The 16536-nt window shown below is 41.3% G+C and overlaps 1 protein-coding gene, 1 long non-coding RNA gene and 1 other non-coding gene across 4 annotated transcripts in view; 1 reads left to right on the top strand and 2 right to left on the bottom strand.

Annotated features, from left to right (window-relative positions):
• Positions 1-4612: 4612 nt before the first annotated feature.
• On the bottom strand, positions 4613-4740 carry LOC123725284 (U6atac minor spliceosomal RNA). Its single transcript, XR_006757785.1, has one exon. It is a non-coding gene; the product is annotated as a U6atac minor spliceosomal RNA (small nuclear RNA).
• A 3935-nt stretch (positions 4741-8675) lies between these two features.
• LOC106562964 (uncharacterized) lies at positions 8676-11428 on the top strand. The gene is made up of 2 exons (XR_001319151.2): positions 8676-9480; positions 9586-11428. It is a non-coding gene; the product is annotated as an uncharacterized lncRNA (long non-coding RNA).
• LOC106562963 (formin-binding protein 1) overlaps positions 10647-16536 on the bottom strand; it is a 103448-nt gene continuing 97558 nt past the window's right edge. For both annotated transcript variants that reach the window (XM_045689863.1, XM_045689878.1), the window contains one exon: positions 10647-14763. In XM_045689863.1, the coding sequence (XP_045545819.1) occupies positions 14756-14763 (8 nt within the window). In that variant the 3' untranslated portion in view covers positions 10647-14755. The remainder of the gene's footprint in view (positions 14764-16536) is intronic.

Genomic DNA, 16536 nt, shown 5'->3' on the forward strand with positions numbered 1-16536 from the left:
AATGTTCATAAATAATAATAATCATAGTAGTTGTCGAGGGTGCAACAAGCACGTCCGGTGAACAGGTCAGGGTTCCATAGCCGCAGGCAGAACAGTTGAAACTGGAGCAGCAGCACAGCCAGGTGGACTGGGGACAGCAAGGAGTCATCATGCCAGGTAGGCCTGAGGCATGGTCCTAGGGCTCAGGTCCTCCGAGAGAAAGAAAGAAAGAGAGAAAGAGAGAATTAGAGAGAGCATATTTAAATTCACACAGGACACCGGATAAGACAAGAGAAATACTCCAGATGTAACAGACTAACCCTAGCCCCCCGACACATAAACTACTGCAGCATAAATACTGGAGGCTGAGACAGGAGGGATCAGAAGACACTGTGGCCCCATCCGATGATACCCCCAGACAGGGCCAAACAGGCAGGATATAACCCCAACCACTTTGCCAAAGCACAGCCCCCACACCACTAGAGGGATGTCTCCAACCACCAACTTACCGTCCTAAGACAAGGCAGAGTATAGCCCACAAAGATCTCCGCCATGGCACAACCCAAGGGGGCGTGGGGGGGGTGCCAACCCAGACAGGAAGACCACGTCAGTGACTCAACCCACTCAAGTGACGCACCCCTCCCATGGACGGCATGGAAGAACACCAGTAAGCCAGTGACTCAGCCCCTGTAATAGGGTTAGAGGCAGAGAATCCCAGTGGAGAGAGGGGAACCGGCAAGGCAGAGACAGCAAGGGCGGTTCGTTGCTCCAGCCTTTCCGTTCACCTTCACACTCCTGGGCCAGACTATACTTAATCATAGGACCTACTGAAGAGATAAGTCTTCAGTAAAGACTTAAAGGTTGAGACTGAGTCTGCGTCTCTCACATGGGTAGGCAGACCATTCCATAAAAATGGAGCTCTATAGGAGAAAGCCCTACCTCCAGCCGTTTGCTTAGAAATTCTAGGGACAATTAGGAGGCCTGCGTCTTGTGACCGTAGCGTACGTGTAGGTATGTACGGCAGGACCAAATCGGAAAGATAGGTAGGAGCAAGCCCATGTAATGCTTTGTAGGTTAGCAGTAAAACCTTGAAATCAGCCATTGCCTTAACAGGAAGCCAGTGTAGGGAGGCTAGCACTGGAGTAATATGATCACATTTTTTGGTTCTAGTCAGGATTCTAGCAGCCGTATTTAGCACTAACTGAAGTTGTTTTTTTTGCCTCCAAAACCGCCGGTGACTTTGCAGAGAGCCACATCAATTTACAGAAATACTTATCATAAACTTTGATAAAATATACAAGTGTTATGCACAGAATTAAAGATACACTTCTCCTTAATGCAACCGCTGTGTTAGATTTCAAAAAAGCTTTACGGCGAAAGCAAACTTTGCAATAATCTGAGTACAACGCTCAGACATTAAAACAATCCATACAGATACCCGCCATTTTGGAGTCAACAGAAGTCACAAATACCATTATAAATATTCACTTACCTTTGATGATCTTCATCGGAATGCACTCCTAGGAATCCCAGTTCCACAATAAATGTTTGTTTTGTTCGATAAAGTCCATCCTTTATGTCCAAATACCTCCTTTTTGTTTGCGCGTTCAGTCGAGTAATCCAAATGCACTGTGCTCGCGCAGTAAGTTCAGACGAAAAGTCAACAAAGTTATATTACAGTTCATAGAAACATGTCAAATGATGTATAGAATCAATCTTTAGGATGTTTTTATCATAAATCTTCCATAATATTCCAACCGGACGATTCCTTTGTCTTCAGAAATGAAAAGGAACACACCTAACTCTCACGGGAGCGTGCGCTATTGAGCTCATGTCATTTTCTCAGTCATCTGATTCCAATGGCTCTTATTCTCTCCCCATTCACAGTAGAAGCATGAAACAACATTCTAAAGACTGTTGACATCTAGTGGAAGCCTTAGGAAGTGCGAAATTACCCCACAGACACTGTATACTGGATAGGCAATCACTTGAAAAACTACAAGCCTCAGATTTCCACACTTCCTGGTTGGATTTTTCTCAGGTATTTGCCTGTCATATGAGTTCTGTTATACTCACAGACATCATTCAAACAGTTTTAGAAACTTCAGAGTGTTTTCTATCCAAATCTACTAATAATATGCATATCTTAGCTTCTGTGCCTGAGAGGCAGGCAGTTTACTCTGGGCACCTTCTTCATCCAAGCTACTCAATACTGCCACCCATCCATATTAAGACAGGATTTTTCAAATTGAATCTATACAGAAATGTTTTTGTAAAGGAAAACAATAATGAGGAAACTGTTCAGACAAGGAGCTGGCTTTGCATGGCTATGCTGCGCAACCAAACATGAACCCATGTATCCTATGACTCATAAGATGTAGAGCGCCAACATACACCATTTGAATTGCTAGTTTAAATTTCATGTGAAAATACTGTGACAGGAAACTCTACTCTTTACACCCGCAAAGTTCATTCGATCCCACAAGATTGCTTGCAGCAGAGAGAGAGAGAGAGAGAGAGAGAGAGAGAGAGAGAGAGAGAGAGAGAGAGAGAGAGATGCGGTATCTCTCTGGTTGCTTGGGGTTTAAGGTTTGTGACACACAGATCTCAGGTCTCCTTCTCCCCAGATTAACTTTGCTTCCACCTTTCTTTCCCCTACTAATTAGCACTCAGCAAATGAGAGAGGCAAAATTATAGGCTAGTCAGCGGAGTGACTGCCCACTGCCTGCAGGAAAGTGAAAAGTCGGTCCTAAACTTCAGGTCCTAAAACATAGGCAGGCCTGCATTGTAAATGGATAACATCATCAAGAGATGTCTTACGACCACCAGCTAGGCTACTGTAGCTGTGAAAGTGCTAAAAGGGCGTGTTCATGTATAGTCCACACACATACTGTAGGCCTATCTATCTACAAATGGATGCAAGGGGAGGCAGATATAATTAATCTAAATAATTAGTCTATTATTCTATACTGCTTCTCTGTAACCTTGTAGGCCTTATCCCCAATAACCTTTTTTAATAGTTAATATTGTAGGCCTTATCCCCAATAACCTTTTTTAATAGACTGTTGTTGACAATGTAAAGGTCTTAAAGCCAGCTGGCAGTTGACCATGGTCATGATGTTGATGTAGGGGAGTTGGACATCATTTGGGGCTTTTTGTTGGGACCAGCACAGCACTGAATAAGCCATGGAGCTCCACTGGGCTGCAGACAGCCCCGGTCCAAAGAGTACTTCAGCGCTCAGTTCAGCCTCAGCTAGCTGTGTGGAGGGGAGCAGATCGGCGGTGACAACATGTTTATTCCAGATGGAGAAGAGGACCGACCAACCAACAGACCCAGCTGCTGCTGACCTACGTTTTACTCTCACATCTTTCCCTTTTCGCCCTGCTTTTCAAAATGAATCCCCCTTTCTTTCTGCTCCGACCATGGTTAAAAATTGCTGTTCTTTCACTAATTGAATGAAAACAAAACAAAAACAAATAGAATAATCACCATGGATTTGAAGTGGGCTTTATTTGATTTTTTTTATGTGGATACTTGTGTCAACCCACGTTTGTTATTTTGTTTAGGCTAGCCTACCTGACAGCGTGGGGTTTGTTGTCAGTGGTCCAGGGACTCTTGACTCCTGACTCTTCACTGATGCTGTCTGTGTTTTGACTGCTTTTCCTTTAATTCAGTTCTCATGAAGTACACATACTCATTTCAACGGAAATCATGCAAACAGTCTTGGCTGTGAAAAAGGCTCCCATGATTGAGAATTACTGAGGAAGGGAATGGAACTGATGACACACAACAGGGTTGAGCTCTGCAGTGCAGGGTGTTAGAGATACGGCCCCTCATTTTTTCCTCTAGAGCTGAAATTGAACATGACAAAAACCTAATAGAACAAAACCTAAAGAACTTGTTCACCTCTATACTGGCACAGACTTTAATATCTCAGTAGCCGGAACTCTCTCAGTTCAGTCCAGGCTACTACCCCGCCTCAAGGCCTGCCGGCTACAACATCAAAATCTTATCAAAGTCATTGATGAGAAAGGTTTGATACTGGTTTCAGTGGGGTGCACATATTAGATAGAGCTATAGCAGTAGAGAAACCCAGTCATACACTGCTGCAATACCTATCCCACCAGTCTGCCTGCCTGATGTAGGAGCCACAGACACACACACATACCGAGGTGTCCTGCTGTGGTCTGGGCAGAGGGCCCTGATGTCTTACACAGAGACAGAGACAAATATTTGAGCAATCTTTATTACAGACCCTTCACCCGCAGGCTAGGCATAACTTTTTGAGGGATATGGATTGAGGCAGGAATTGATCTTGTTCTGTCTTTGGTAGAACATGACTGCTCTCTTCTGGTCATTGAAAAAACTTACACAAAGATTTCAATATGTAATTAAGACGCATTCTCATCTGCAGTACAGTGTTACATGTTGTTATCGGTTTTGTTTTGTTTTGGGGCATGAGTAGCAACTTAATTTTGTGAATATTAATGCCAATTGATAATTCTTCAAACCAAAAACAGCCAATGAAATAACTGTCCTAGTGAGGATAATGGTTCATAATTCTTATCATGCTTTTTGTGTGTGTGAAATACATATTTCTGTGAGTATTAAATTAATTTCAAGATGTATCAATTAAAAACTTGGTTGAAGATGCCACGAAGTAAGTGGCAATGCCTTAACCATATGTGTGTTGAAGGCCACTAGGGCCTCTTCCATCCTTGTCAAGGGGAGTGCTAACCTTCTCTCCTTTCATACAACACAACAACACAGTGGAAATTATCGCTATATAAACCACTGCTAGCATATCAACTTCTCGGTCATGGTTAGTATAATTTTATCTACCCTTTTGGGCAAATATACAATAACAGGAAAAAGTACTACTTCGCCATGCGTGCAATATTTTCTAACATCCAAATCAGTGGTTATATACGTTTTATTCTTTGTATTAATATATATACCCAGAATGCAATTTAATTTTATTTACATATTATTAGTGTGGGCCAATGACATTAAGTTATAGATACGACGTTTTTCAATCCAGGAAGTCAACAAAATATTTTCGAAATGGAACCAGGTCGTTTTAAAACAAAACGATACGCTAAGAAACAACTAGGTGTCTGATTTTCGTTAGTTGTCTACCTACTTTCGTCCTCGTCTCGAAGACTAACAATGTTGTTTGTTTGTAGTTCGCTGCGGTTTTCTCCCCTCCAGCCTCTATCAGCTGATGCCAATGATGTGTACAGTATGAAGTGTTACGTGTGAGACGTTGGTATATGAGGCGTTATACGTGTCTATACCTCGATTGTAAAATGTAATATTCAACTAACAACTGGTGTTTTTTTGTACTTTTTGTATTTTATTAGGATCTCCATTAGCTGTAGCAAAAGCACCAGCTACTCTTCCTGTGGTCCACACAAAACATGAAATATTACATAATGCAGAACATGAATAGATAAGGACAACTCAAGGACAGAACTGCATACATATTTTTTTTTTAAGGCACACGTAGCCTACATATCAATACATACAGAAACTATCTAGGTCAAACAGGGGAGAGGCGTTGTGCTGAGAGGTGTTGCTTTATCTGTTGTTTAAACCAGGTTTGCTGTTTATTTGAGCAATATGACATGGAAGGAAGTATCGTGCAATAAGGGCTCTATATAATACTGTACGCTTTCTTGAATTTGTTCTGATTTGGGGACTGTGAAAAGACCCCTGGTGGCATGTCTGGTGGGATAAGTGTGTGTGTCAGACCTGTGTGTAAATTGACTATGCAAATAATTTGGGATTTTCAACGCATGAATGTTTCCTCAACTCTTAGCCGAGAGACTGGCATGCATAGTATTTACAGTTGAAGTCGGAAGTTTACATACACTAAGGTTGGAGTCAATAAAACTCGTTTTTCAACCACTCCACAGATTTCTTGTTAACCTGTTATGGCTAGGGGGCAGTATTTTCACGGCTGGATAAAAAACGTACCCGATTTAATCTGGTTACTACTCCTGCCCAGTAACTAGAATATGCATATAATTATTGGCTTTGGACAGAAAACACCCTAAAGTTTCTAAAACTGTTTGAATGGTGTCTGTGAGTATAACAGAACTCATATGGCAGGCAAAAACCTGAGAAGATTTCATGCAGGAAGTGGCCTGTCTGACAAGGTGTCGTTCTTCTTGTCTCTGTTTATTGAAGAGTGAGGATCTTAGCTGTCCCGTGACACTTCCTACGGCTGCCATAGGCTCTCAGAAGGCGGCAAAACGCTGAATCGTGGCTTTGCAGGCTCTGGCTGAAACAAAGTAGCGCGTTTGGGTAGTGGCTGGTTACAGTACTGTGAGACTCAGGCTCGTGCCCGCGTCGACCGAAAGCTTTGTTTTCTTTCCTCTGTTTAGCTAAATGGACATTCCCGGTCGGAATATTATCGCTTTTTTACGAGAAAAATGGCATAAAAATGGATTTTAAACAGCGGTTGACATGCTTCGAAGTACGGTAATGGAATATTTAGATTTTCTTTGTCACGAATTGCGCCATGCGCACGACCCTGATTTACCATTTCGGATAGTGTCTGGGACGCACGAACAAAACGCCGCTATTCGGATATAACGATGGATTATTTTGGACCAAACCAACATTTGTTATTGAAGTAGCAGTCCTGGGAGTGCATTCTGACGAAGACAACAAAAGGTAATCAAACTTTTATAATAGTAAATCTGATATTGGTGAGTGCTAAACTTGCAGGGTGTCTAAATAGCTGGCCCTGTGATGCCGGGCTATCTACTGAGAATATTGCAAAATGTGCTTTCACCAAAAAGCTATTTTAAAATCGGACATATCGAGTGCATAGAGGAGTTCTGTATCTATAATTCTTAAAATAATTGTTGTGCTTTTTGTGAACGTTTATCGTGAGTAATTTAGTAAATTGTTAGCAAATTCCCCGGAAGTATGCTAGTTCTGAACGTCACATGCTAATGTAAAAAGCTGTTTTTTGATATAAATATGAACTTGATTGAACAAAACATGCATGTATTGTATAACATAATGTCCTAGGTGTGTCATCTGATGAAGATCATCAAAGGTTAGTGCTGCATTTAGCTGTCTTCTGGGTTTTTGTGACATTATATGCTAGCTTGAAAAATGGGTGTCTGATTATTTCTGGCTTGGTACTCTGCTGACATAATCTAATGTTTTGCTTTCGCTGTAAAGCCTTTTTGAAATCGGACAGTGTGGTTAGATGAAGGAGAGTCTTGTCTTTACAATGCTGTGAAATAGTCATATGTTTGAAAAATTGAAGTTTTTGTATTTTTGAGGAATTTTTAATTTGCGCCACGCCTATCATTGGATATTGGAGCAGGTGTTCCGCTAGCGGAACGTCTAGATGTAAGAGGTTACAAACTATAGTTTTGGCAAGTCGGTTAGGACGTCTACTTTGTGCATGACACAAGTAATTTTTCCAACAATTGTTTACAGACAGATTATTTCACTTATAATTCACTGTATCACAATTCCAGTGGGTCAGAAGTTGACTGTGCCTTTAAACACCTTGGAAAATTCCAGAAAATGATGTCATGGCTTTAGAAGCTTGTGATAGGCTATTTGACATCATTTGAGTCAATTGGAGGTGTCCTTGTGGATGTATTTCAAGGCCTACCTTCAATCTCAGTGCCTCTTTGCTTGACATCATGGGAAAATCAAAGGAAATCAGCCACATACAAAAATTGTAGACATCCACAAGTCTGGTTCATCCTTGGGAGCAATTTCCAAACGCCTGATGGTACCATGTTCATCTGTACAAACAATAGTAAGCAAGTATAAACACCATGGGACCACGCAGCCGTCATACCGCTCAGGAAGGAGACACGCTCTGTCTCCAAGAGATGAACGTACTTTGGTGCGAAAAGTGAAAATCAATCCCAGAACAACAGCAAAGGACCTTGTGAAGATGCGGGAGAAAACCGGTACAAAAGTATCCATATCCACAGTAAAACAAGTCCTATATCGACATAACCTGAAAGCCCGCTCAGCAAGGAAGAAGCCGCTGCTCCAAAACCGTCATAAAAAAGCCAGACTACCATTTGCAACTGCACATGGGGACAAAGATCGTACTTTTTGGAGAAATATCCTCTGGTCTGATGAAACAAAAATAGAACTGTTTGGCCATAATGACCATCGTTATGTTTGGAGGAAAAAGAGGGAGGCTTGCAAGCCGAAGAACACCATCCCAACCATGAAGCACGGGGGTGGCAGCATCATGTTGTGGGGGTGCTTTGCTGCAGGAGGGACTGGTGCACTTCACAAAATAGATGGCATCATGAGGGAAGAAAATTATGTGGATGTATTGAAGCAACATCTCAAGACATCAGTCAGGAAGTTAAAGCTTGGTCGCAAATGGGTCTTCCAAATGGACAATGACCGCAAGCATACTTCCAAAGTTGTAGCAAAATGGCTTAATAAGGACAACAAAGTCAAGGTATTGGAGTGGCCATCACAAAGCCCTGACCTCAAACCTATAGAAAACTTGTGGGCAGAACTGAAAAAGCGTGTGTGAGCAAAGAGACCTACAAACCTGACTCAGTTACACCAGCTCTGTCAGGAGGAATGGGCCAAAATTCACCCAATTTATTGTGGGAAGCTTGTGGAAGGCTACCCGAAACGTTTAACCCAAGTTAAACAACTTAAAGGCAATGCTACCAAATACTAATTGAGTGTATGTAAACTTCTGAACCACTGGGGAACGTGATGAAAGAAATAAAAGCAGAAAAAAATCATTCTCTCTACTATTATTCTTACATTTCACATTCTTAAAATAAAGTGGTGATCCTAACTGACCTGAGACAGGGAATTTTTACTAGGATTAAATGTCAGGAATTGTGAAAAACTGAGTTTAAATGTATTTGGCTAAGGTGTATGTAAACTTCCGACTTCAACTGTATAAAAGCCCTCTAACTACAATGAAGAGGAAGACGTGCCGCTTTGTTCTGGGCCAGCTGCAGCTTAACTAAGTCTTTCCTTGCAGCTTTCAACCACACAGCTGGACAATAATCAAGATAAGACAAGACTAGAGCCTGCAGAACTTGCTTTGTGGAGGGTGGTGTCAAAAAAGCAGAGCATCTCTTTATTACGGACAGACCTCTCCCAAATCTTAACCATTGAATCTAGATGTTTTGACCATGACAGTTTACAATCTAAGGTAACACCAAGTAATTTAGTCTCCTCAACTTGTTCAACAGCCACACCAGTCATTACCAGATTCAGCTGAGGTCTAGAATGCCGCAATAGAGTGATTATTGGAAGACACTACAACTCCTCATAACAGACACGTGTAACGCCTGAAATGTAACGCCTCATACTGCATTCGGTTACATTCTACTATTGTTTACTTATTGTGCATCGTGTTCAATGGGCCAAGAGAATGAAAATACAAGCGACAGAACGTAGCAACACTTTCCTGTGGATATCTCCAACTCTTACCGCCAAAAGGACCAGCAGCATGTACAACCGGTAAAGTAAGTGTAAATATCATTTTATTCAACATTCTGGCTTGTAGAGACTGTCTTTTTTAGGTGCGACTTCGGTCAGACAGAAAATCCATGGAGTAACCATGATAACAGTCTGATGTTTAGGCAAGCCCCAAGACAGAGACTCTCCAACCCTAAGTTGTCCAACCATCCCTACTTCACCCTGGAGAAGCTGGGGCCTGTGCTTAGACCGCTGGAGGTACAGTCAGAGACCTGAACAGCGACTCCTTCAACTCTCTCCCTGTCTCTATCTGTTTCTTGCTTGTAGTCTTGTTTTATTCTCGCTCTGAACAGCTGCTACCTCATTTAGTAGGTGTATGGATGCTCTGTTTGTGTAACGGCATTGTTGTCAACTCCTCTTTCTCCTCTTTCTCTAATGTTTATCTTCACTGATACGCCAGTATTTTAAAGTGTGCCCGACAACTGATGTAAAAGGGCTTTATAAATACATTTGATTGTACCCAAGTCTTTATACTGCATGTATTGGTTATCTAATCTTTCTCACTGGTAGGGTTCTGTTTTTTCAGATGGTTTCACTACAACAGGTGATGATACCAGGCAAGTAATACGCCAGTCATCTGACGATTTCACTATCAATACTTTTACTTTTCTTCTGACCAACACATTCCTCGCCTTTCCCAACTTCCCCGTTCTCCCCCAGTGGACAGTGTGCGACTTGAGTTTAATCAGTTGTCTGTGGTGGATCGTGGACTTGTGCAACCTGTGGTTATACTGGACCTCGCTCAGGTAAGCTAACACCCTCCCCATTCTCAGGTGATTCACCTGGTATTGTCACAATTGTATTCAGTTCTAGTCAAGTTTATTCCATTTTAACCTCTAACCCAGGTTGTTTGTTCTTGGGAAAAAAACTACTTGAATGACTAAACTACTAAACTGGGCAGAAATGACAAAAAGTGTCAACATTAGCCTGCTAATAATCACTGAAACAAAAGGTAGACAGTCAGGGACCATCAGCATTTCCAAACATGATGGAAAGAGGAGTATTTGTGGGGCTATTTGACAGCAGAACGAACACCAGTCTTAGACTTGGAGAGCATCAGAAGCTCCAAAAATGATGGATAATGGAATTTCCCCCCTCAAATTGTCCTTGCACAATGTGGCAGTGTTGTTCTCCGGACCACAGCGAAGACTAGTTATTTTCAACATGTATTTAATTGGCACAGTTTACACAATACAAAGTATTCAGTGCTCCGAAACGCAAGCATATACCAAATGGAACACAAACAAAAAAAAGTGCGAAACACACCATTTGGCAGACTTTACAAAACAAAAACAATAAAACAAAGTCTTATCAAAGCGAGAGAAAAAAGTAACGGTAGGTCCTTTTAATCGTTAAAACCTTAAAAATAGACTGTTTATTTCCTTTTTTTGTCTTAGTTGAATCAATATTTATTTATATATTTATATATATTCTCTCTAATTCCAACAAGCCATTTCTTCTGTACAGATGCGCTGGGGCCAGGCTGAAGGTCTAGGATGGTCTGAGTCCAGCATTAGCAGGAGGAGATAAGCAGATTCCCCTCTATACTGGCTCGCTTCTGAGTGGGTCTATCTGTCTGTCAGCGCACTACAGATATGCAACTTCTGATGGTCTGCATGGAAATCAGTTTTGCCTTTTCACTTCTCACAAACAAAACAACTGCCAAATGAATATCTACAATAATCAAAATAAGAGATGGACGGATGGGAATAGCAAAAGGAGACTTTGACCTGACCTGATTCTCGGCCAAAGAACTTATAGATTTGCGCTGCTTCTATATCATGACAAGTAACTGGGACTCCAAATGATGATGGATCACTGTTCGTTTGTTGTTCTAATGATAATATACAGGGTTTGCATTGATACAATTTCAGTTGCTGCTCTTTGAAATGTTGCTTGAGTAGGAATATTGTAATAAAAAAAAGTTTCAAGACACTCTTGAGCCTGGTCAAAGTAGTGCACTAAATAGGGAATAGGGTGCCATCACTAACGGCTTCATTAGACAAAACAAATATGTGTTATTCATTACTTCATCTGCGGTGACTTCAGGTAGATCAAACAACTGGTTTCATCATTATAGGTGGTTTGTAATTCAGGTGCAACAGTTTTCCAGCTAAAGAAACATCTAGCTACAAAATAAAAAGCTAAAATCTCTTCGACCCAAAATTGGTAAAAAATAATGACAAATAAAATGAACTAAATAAAAAAATGTAAAATGTATGTGCCTTTGAGAGAGGGAAACAGTGGACATCATCATCTCTGTAGATGTTATGGGTAATCTACCTCGACCGCCGCATAGAAAATAATACCCCCCCCCAAACCTTTATAAAAAAAAAACAAGAGACGTCTTGACCTATTCAACATACCACAGATAATAGAATGACATCTGTCTTTACACTAAGTGGTAGGATAAATCCATAGAGAGAGATAGAGGACTTTAGTGCCTAAAAGCCCATTTTATCATGGGCAGTGCCATTGAGGACTTTCACCATTTTGAAGTAGTCAACTGGGTGGGACTTCCTATGGGTTAAGGAAGGATCACATAATTCCATCCAGGTCACCAGGAGGGATCAGCCAATGAAGTATACGCATGAGCAAACATTCCATAACTGCAGGTGGCAGTAAATTGCCAACCTTGGCTTTAAACCTGTTTAAACCTGTTCATACACACTCCAGCTGGCAATATGCACCCTTTTAGTTTGTTTGCCAACTCGTGGTAGAAGAAAATGGACTACTTCAAAATGGAGATGGCCTCAATGGGCTGCCCATGCCCTCACAGATGCCATAATGGGACAGATACAATGATGCGATGTCTATCTAAGTCTATGGATTAAAGTAGTTAAGGCCCAAAATGAAGTCTGTCTCGTCTCATATTCAGTCACACACAACCTTGTGGGAAAGAAAGTGTGTGTGTGGATCACAGTATTACAATACTTCCATATACAGTAGTAAGTGGACCATGCAAATTACATGAGAAATTTAACTAATCCTCAAGTTTTCTTCCGGGGACATTCTGTCTGTTGGGTAGGATATACAGTGGAGACGTTATACAGCACAGTATGTATCCACAGGATGAGGCTAGTTGAAGCTAACGGCCACTTGCCTTCGACACACTTCTCAAACATGTACAATGTCAGCCAACAACATTACATACAGTATAACAAATTGACAAATTACATTTTATAACCATGTACTGTATGCATAAAATTATTCAGAAACAGAAGTTTCGGAATCCAAAACTTTCTTAGCTGAGATTTTGAGCAGGAGGAGTTACTGTGAGGGAGAGCACACACTCACTGTTAAAAAAACACAGGTAGGTGAACATGCTTTCAGAGACGAGGAACAGTCAAACAGCAACAAAACAAAATAAGGAAGAGCTTGTAGAGGATCCCCAAGCACAGAACCCAAAAGGTGACAAACAGGTTAAGAAGTGTAACAGGCAATGTGTGTTAACTGAAATAAAAAGCAACATGGGCAAATCAGTAGGGTGGCGAGCCAAAGAGGAGACAGGGCATGCATGCATACTGCACGCACTGCCTGAGAGAAGCCCCATCCTAAGCTGTGACATGGCCATCAACGCAGCCAATGACCAGCATCTGCCACCTGTTGGTGGAGGGGTTTGAGGAGGGGAGGGGTGTGGCCAGAGAGAGGAGCAGACGGGATCAGTGGTGTAAAGTACTTAAGTAAAAATATTTGTAAGTACTACTTAAGTCATTTTTTGGGGGTATCTGTAATTTACTTTACTAATCATATTTTGGACAACTTTTACTTTTACTTCACTACATTCCTAAAGAAAATAATGTACTTTTTACTCCATACATTCTTCCTGACACCCAAAAGTACTTGTTACATTTTGAATACTTAGCAGGACAGGAAAATGTTGCAATTCACTCACTTATCAAGAGACCATCCCTGGTCATCCCTACTGCCTCTGAGCTGGCGGACTCATTAAACACGAATGCTTCGTTTGATATTTGTTTGAGTATTGGAGTGTGCCCCTGGCTATCTGTTGATTAAAAAAACAAGATAACAGTGCCTCCTAGTTTGCTTAATATAAGGAATGTGAAATAATTTGTACTTTTACTGATAATACTTAAGTATATTTAAAACCAAATACTTTTATACTTTTACTCAAGTAGTATTTTAATGGGTGACTTTAACTTTAAATTTAGTAATTTTCTATTAAGCTATTTTTACTTTTACTCAAGTATGACAATTGGATACTTTTTCACCGCTGGATGGGATGCCAGTAACAACACATGATGGTATGGTAGGGAGAGAGTGCAGGTGAGGTGAAGTAATGAAGTAAAGTGAACCTGTCCCCTTTCCCACCCCAACCCCTCTCGGTCCTGGAGCTCCTAGTCCTGTCCACTCCCCAGTCACGTATGGAGGATGTACATGATACTGACAGACACCACAGAAGACACACACTATAAATGAAGCTTTTTCATACACACATACAGTAAGAAGACTAACCGGTCCATGTTTTAGTCCATTTGAAACCTGCAAAATATGGAGCTGCAGTCTGAGAGAGTGGAATGACTGCGTTGTTTCCATGGGAACTCCACGGCTCTCCAAGTGATGCTGAATCTGGACGGTTCCTTCTGTGATGATGGCTCTGAGTCAATGAGTGAGTGAGAGAGAGATACTGCAACTGTATCCACCTGATTGGTTTGGATGCTAGGGTGGACTGGAGGGACACGGTTTGGCTTCCTGTCCAGCCTTCCTGTCTGATGGTCTGGTCAGGTGAGATGGTATGGGTGGGGTGTGGGGGGAGATTGTGTTGCTTCTTCCCCCCTTCCATGGGGGGGAGCTGGTCTTGTCTCTGACCACACCCTGCAGTGCTTTAGGAAGGGGGTTGGGGAGGGGCGGCATGGTAGCGGGTTGGGATTTGAGGCGAGAGAGCTAACAGCCGCCATGGTAACGCCGCGTAGCGGAAGCTGAGTTAGTACATCGAGAAGCAAAGCTTTGCAGGGACAACGGAAGCAAAATTATAAATGTGTAATGGACTATTAAAAGATTTACGGGTGCAAAATTGGGATGCTTATTATTGTTGCTTCTGGTCAGAAACTGTTGCAAAAGAAGAGAACTCTACGTATGTATCGGGTTGGAAATTGAGATACATCATAATCGGTCTCCCGTTTTTGTCTCGGTCATGTCTCTCTCTCTTTCTGACTCTATGACAATAAAAGGAACGTGAATGTGGTTGCTCTGTCTCCGAGGCTGCTTGCCCTGCCATTTCTGAGCCAGCCTCTCACACTTTTAGGAATCTGCAATTTGAAAGAAAAAAAAAATAAAAAAAAAATGAAAAAAGAACACGTTAGAGAGAGATCTCAGGGAAAGAAAATGTAGTTCACATACTAAATGAGGTGGAAGAAGAACTATTCTTTGCAATTGCCTTTGAAAGGAAATAATATTGTTCTCTGGTGTTAATATCAGTTGCTGTATCTTAAAAGTCATATTTTTTATGATACTGTTTCTAAATGTTAATCTGGTGTGTGAATCTCTCATTTCCAAAAAACAAAAAGAGACACTTAAGCTTATAACAATGTCAAACATGCACCAAAACATGTTATGTAAAAAAAGGAAAAAAAAGAGAAAATGACTACCAACATAACATGCCTCACATTTCATTTGGACCCCCGTTTAGCAGGGGGATGAAATGGTTGTGTTAATAGCACTGTCAGAGACGGGATTACTTTCACCGCTATAGGAGAAAGAGTTGTGGAAGCGTATTTGTTGAGCTTTTTGAGATTTGACAACAAAGTTGGAGTCTCTTCCAAGTTGCCTTTTGGGCCTATGTTTGCACAATTCAGTAATCTTCAAAAGAGAAATGACTGGATATTTTAGAGGCATAAAACAGTTTCAACACCATACTGTAGCACAGACCATGCTTCTCAAATGGACTCATCTGCACCGAGGTGCTAATCAAAACCCATGCATGATCTGGCAACCAAGCACCAACGTTACAATCAGCCACACAACAAAAATTCTGTTCTCACAACGTTCTCACCGAGAATGAGGGAGAGAATAATGGTACAGCTCATTCTCAATCCTGAATTCCTCTACAACCGTTCTGGAAAATAAAGGCCCAGAAAAAGAAATAGCTCCTTCCTTGGACCTTTTAGTCTGTGACATTGGTGCATCTTAACAGTAGATGAGTGAGACAATCCAGGATAGAGGAGTTGATATTCACTGAGCGCTAATAGCCTCCTGAGCTACAGAATGCAGTCCTATGTATAGGGGTGAAGCATTGTGATTCGGTACATTCATTTGTCACAGTACAAAAAAAATATGATTGCATATGTTTTTTGTTGTTGTTTTTTTTACAGCAGAATCAAATAATAATTTGCTTATTTTTACATTGTACAATCTAGCATGCTTTACTACTGGAGACAGCAAGCAGGTTTTTTTTCCCCACACACACGATCCCGTGGTTTAACCCCCAAAAAATGATTATATTATTTTGTTCTCTCCAAATATCACCTCGATACTGGCCTCTGTGGGAATATGATTCAGTGGTTAAGACCATCAACATATGTAGTCGAACATACACACACTTACATTTTGCCTTTTTGTTTTCATCCTGACCACAACTCTAGTCTACCTTTGAGGCCAGTTGCTATATGATAAAGTATACCTTTGTCAGGTGATAAGAACATTTTGGGGGAAATATGACGGCATGCATATCAAGAACAAAAAAGCACTCATTGAAATAGTCCTTACAACCGGCCCTGATTCCCATTGTGTTGACTGGAAGTAACGACAGACAGTTCTCCTGGCAAACAAGAGGAAACGAGGAGAGAATTCTCTCAGAGCCAGTGGGAAAACAATGCTCCGGGGTCAAGTTTCCCCTTGGTACAGATCTAGGATCAGCTTCCCCACCCCCAATCATGACCTTAACCATTATTGTGGGAAATGTAAAACCAACCCAAGATCAGTGTCTAGGGATAACTTCACCCTACACCAAAAACAACCAATACCTCTTTTAAAACTATCCTGTCTCCCAAATACATTGAGATACCCATCACATACAACACCAC

Source organism: Salmo salar, chromosome ssa11 (genome assembly GCF_905237065.1).
Source record: "Salmo salar chromosome ssa11, Ssal_v3.1, whole genome shotgun sequence".
Lineage (NCBI taxonomy): Eukaryota > Metazoa > Chordata > Actinopteri > Salmoniformes > Salmonidae > Salmo > Salmo salar.